Below are 2446 nucleotides of genomic sequence, written 5' to 3' on the forward strand. Positions count from 1 at the left end.
CTCTTTTATGATATAAAACGTCATATAATGTCATGATTACATAATTATTTTATCAATATTTTGTGGTTTAATACATATGCAATAAAATAATATACAAAAAATATTCCAGGAAACAGCTGGCAGATCTGCAGAAGAAGTTGCTGCTTCGATGATTGCACATTTGTACACAAGTATAAATATTGTTACAATTACCAGAACACCATCTGCAGCAGGGAGATGTGTCCATACATCCATATAACAAGTGTGGAGCAGGCCAGATATGAGGCAACAGGGAAAGCAACGGAATATCTAAAGCAAGAGGTTGGCCGGACCCTCCAAAATCCAAATATTTGCAAAGATTTTAAAAATGACAATTGCAATAAGGACAATTGTAATTTGCGACACGTAAATTCAAATAGGTCATTAGAGTGTCCAATATGTTGTGAAGAAGTGGAAAGAGATACTTTTGGCACATGTACCTGCGGACACATGATATGTTATACTTGTGCCTTGAACTGTATATATCACACTCAAGGAGAAGAACGTGAAAACGATTCAATTAAGATTAAGTGTTTTATGTGTCGATCAATTGAGGGATATAAAAAACTGATGTAAATGCTTTTGTTGTTATATAGCTTGTGTCGTTTTGTTGTTATATAGCTTGTGTCGTTTTTAGCTTTTGTCGTTGTTAAATTTAATTATTGAAGAGATAAATAAATGTATTATTATATTTATAAATATATTGCAATTAAAAATTAAAAAAATATATTTTATTCCTTAGTAGAAAAATATAAAATTATTTTTATTTCTAATATGTTCTACATGTATCACAAATTAAAAATGTTTTTGGCTATAAATATATGTAATACAAAATTATAATCCTTATTATTTCTTCAGATATTAGTTTTCTTCTATCTGCCTTGTTTTAGACCTCCTCTATTTTTATTTCTATGACTTCCCTGTAAATATATTTAATTTTTATTAAACATAATATATAAATATACGTTTATTATACATTTTACAAAATATAAACTAATTTTATTGTATGCGAATAATAATAATTATTAGAGCAAAGATAAATACAATATTTTTTAAACTTACAAAATAACATTTTCATTTTCCGTTTGTTACATTTTATGCAGTAGTTGACGGGAAGGGGACCATCTACGGAAAATGGGAGCCGTTCTATGCAATATTTGCAATAAACGTGGCCACACATTAATGGCGTCATATCTCCTCCTATTAATATGATGTAACAACTGTTACATGTTGGCTTATTATGTGCTGAAAACAAAAACTTTTAGTTAATTAATCTTATTAATTTAAATATATTACAATTACAACCTGTTGTACACAACATGATTTTTCATATTAGATCACATGTGAGACATTTCTTTGATAATCATACCCCAGTTTACATTAAATAACAGTATAATAACGTTATTATTATATATTTCTACTCAATGTAACTGTGGCGTAGAAATATATACTATTGTAAACTAGCTATATAAGTATAGCATGCAGTGTTCAATATTTGACACTACATAAACAGTATAACTGCTAGCAAAATGTTTCACATACGATTTAGTAGGAAAAATTATATCGTACACAGCAGTCTTTAAATATTTTGCCCCTTCACTGTCAGTGACGCATATATGCAGTGAAGGGGTTAATAATGTTATTATACTATTATTTAATGTATATTTCATATATGCGTCACTGACAGTGAAGGGTTTAAATAATAGAAAAAAAATTTACTTTTACGATCAGCTGTGCCACATGCCAAACAAGGCCATATACACTCTCCCAACATGTTTAAGGTACAGGCATGTGTTCTCAAATGTCTTGGAAAAGATTCTCTTAGCAGATATGCTAATCGCTTCATTTCTTTATAAATATTTTCTCGAAAAGGTCGTATATTTCTATTTATTTCAGAGACTTCATCTTCAGTCAAATGTACAAATTTACATGATATGTTTCCGTTGCATGAAGTCCTTGTGCACATTCTAACCTCATGGGGCATTTTGCATGGATTTCGGACGCATACTCGAATCATGTAATCTCTACAAGCCATTATAACAATTACAACAATAGGATAAAACAACACAAGCAAATAATACGACACAAGCAAATAACGCGAGAAAAGCAAAAGTGGCCGACTGGCCGCGTATAAACTTCCCAGATCTAAAGGTTCTCGCACACTGGGCGCGACCGATAAGTGATAGCCAATGAGAGTTCTGCTTTACCGTACGTAGCGTTCGGCGCTGGCGCTGAGGACCTCTATGAGGACGGTCCTTCATGGATACGGTTCGCGCTTGTGTACGTGTCGGATATCCGCCATTCCTTCGGTGACTTTAGAAACGAAGTCATCGCTTCTGTTGTTTTTTCGCTTGTGTCGTAGTATTAATTTGCTGGTGTCGTGTTACTAATTTGCTTGTGTCGTAGTGTTTCTATTGTAAAAGTGATA

General features: G+C 32.1%; 1 protein-coding gene across 1 annotated transcript; it reads right to left on the minus strand.

The window, feature by feature from the left end:
• Positions 1-806: 806 nt before the first annotated feature.
• On the minus strand, positions 807-2114 carry LOC143902105 (uncharacterized). Its single transcript, XM_077414810.1, has 3 exons — positions 1738-2114; positions 1081-1263; positions 807-829 (listed from the first exon to the last, which is right to left on the minus strand). Exons 1-3 carry the CDS (start codon positions 2051-2053, stop codon positions 807-809), a joined length of 522 nt encoding a protein of 173 aa, XP_077270936.1. The 5' UTR covers positions 2054-2114.
• Between the last annotated feature and the right edge of the window lie 332 nt (positions 2115-2446).

The sequence above is a fragment of the Temnothorax americanus genome, unplaced genomic scaffold (genome assembly GCF_048541705.1).
Source record: "Temnothorax americanus isolate GAGA-0224 unplaced genomic scaffold, ASM4854170v1 Scaffold38, whole genome shotgun sequence".
NCBI lineage: Eukaryota > Metazoa > Arthropoda > Insecta > Hymenoptera > Formicidae > Temnothorax > Temnothorax americanus.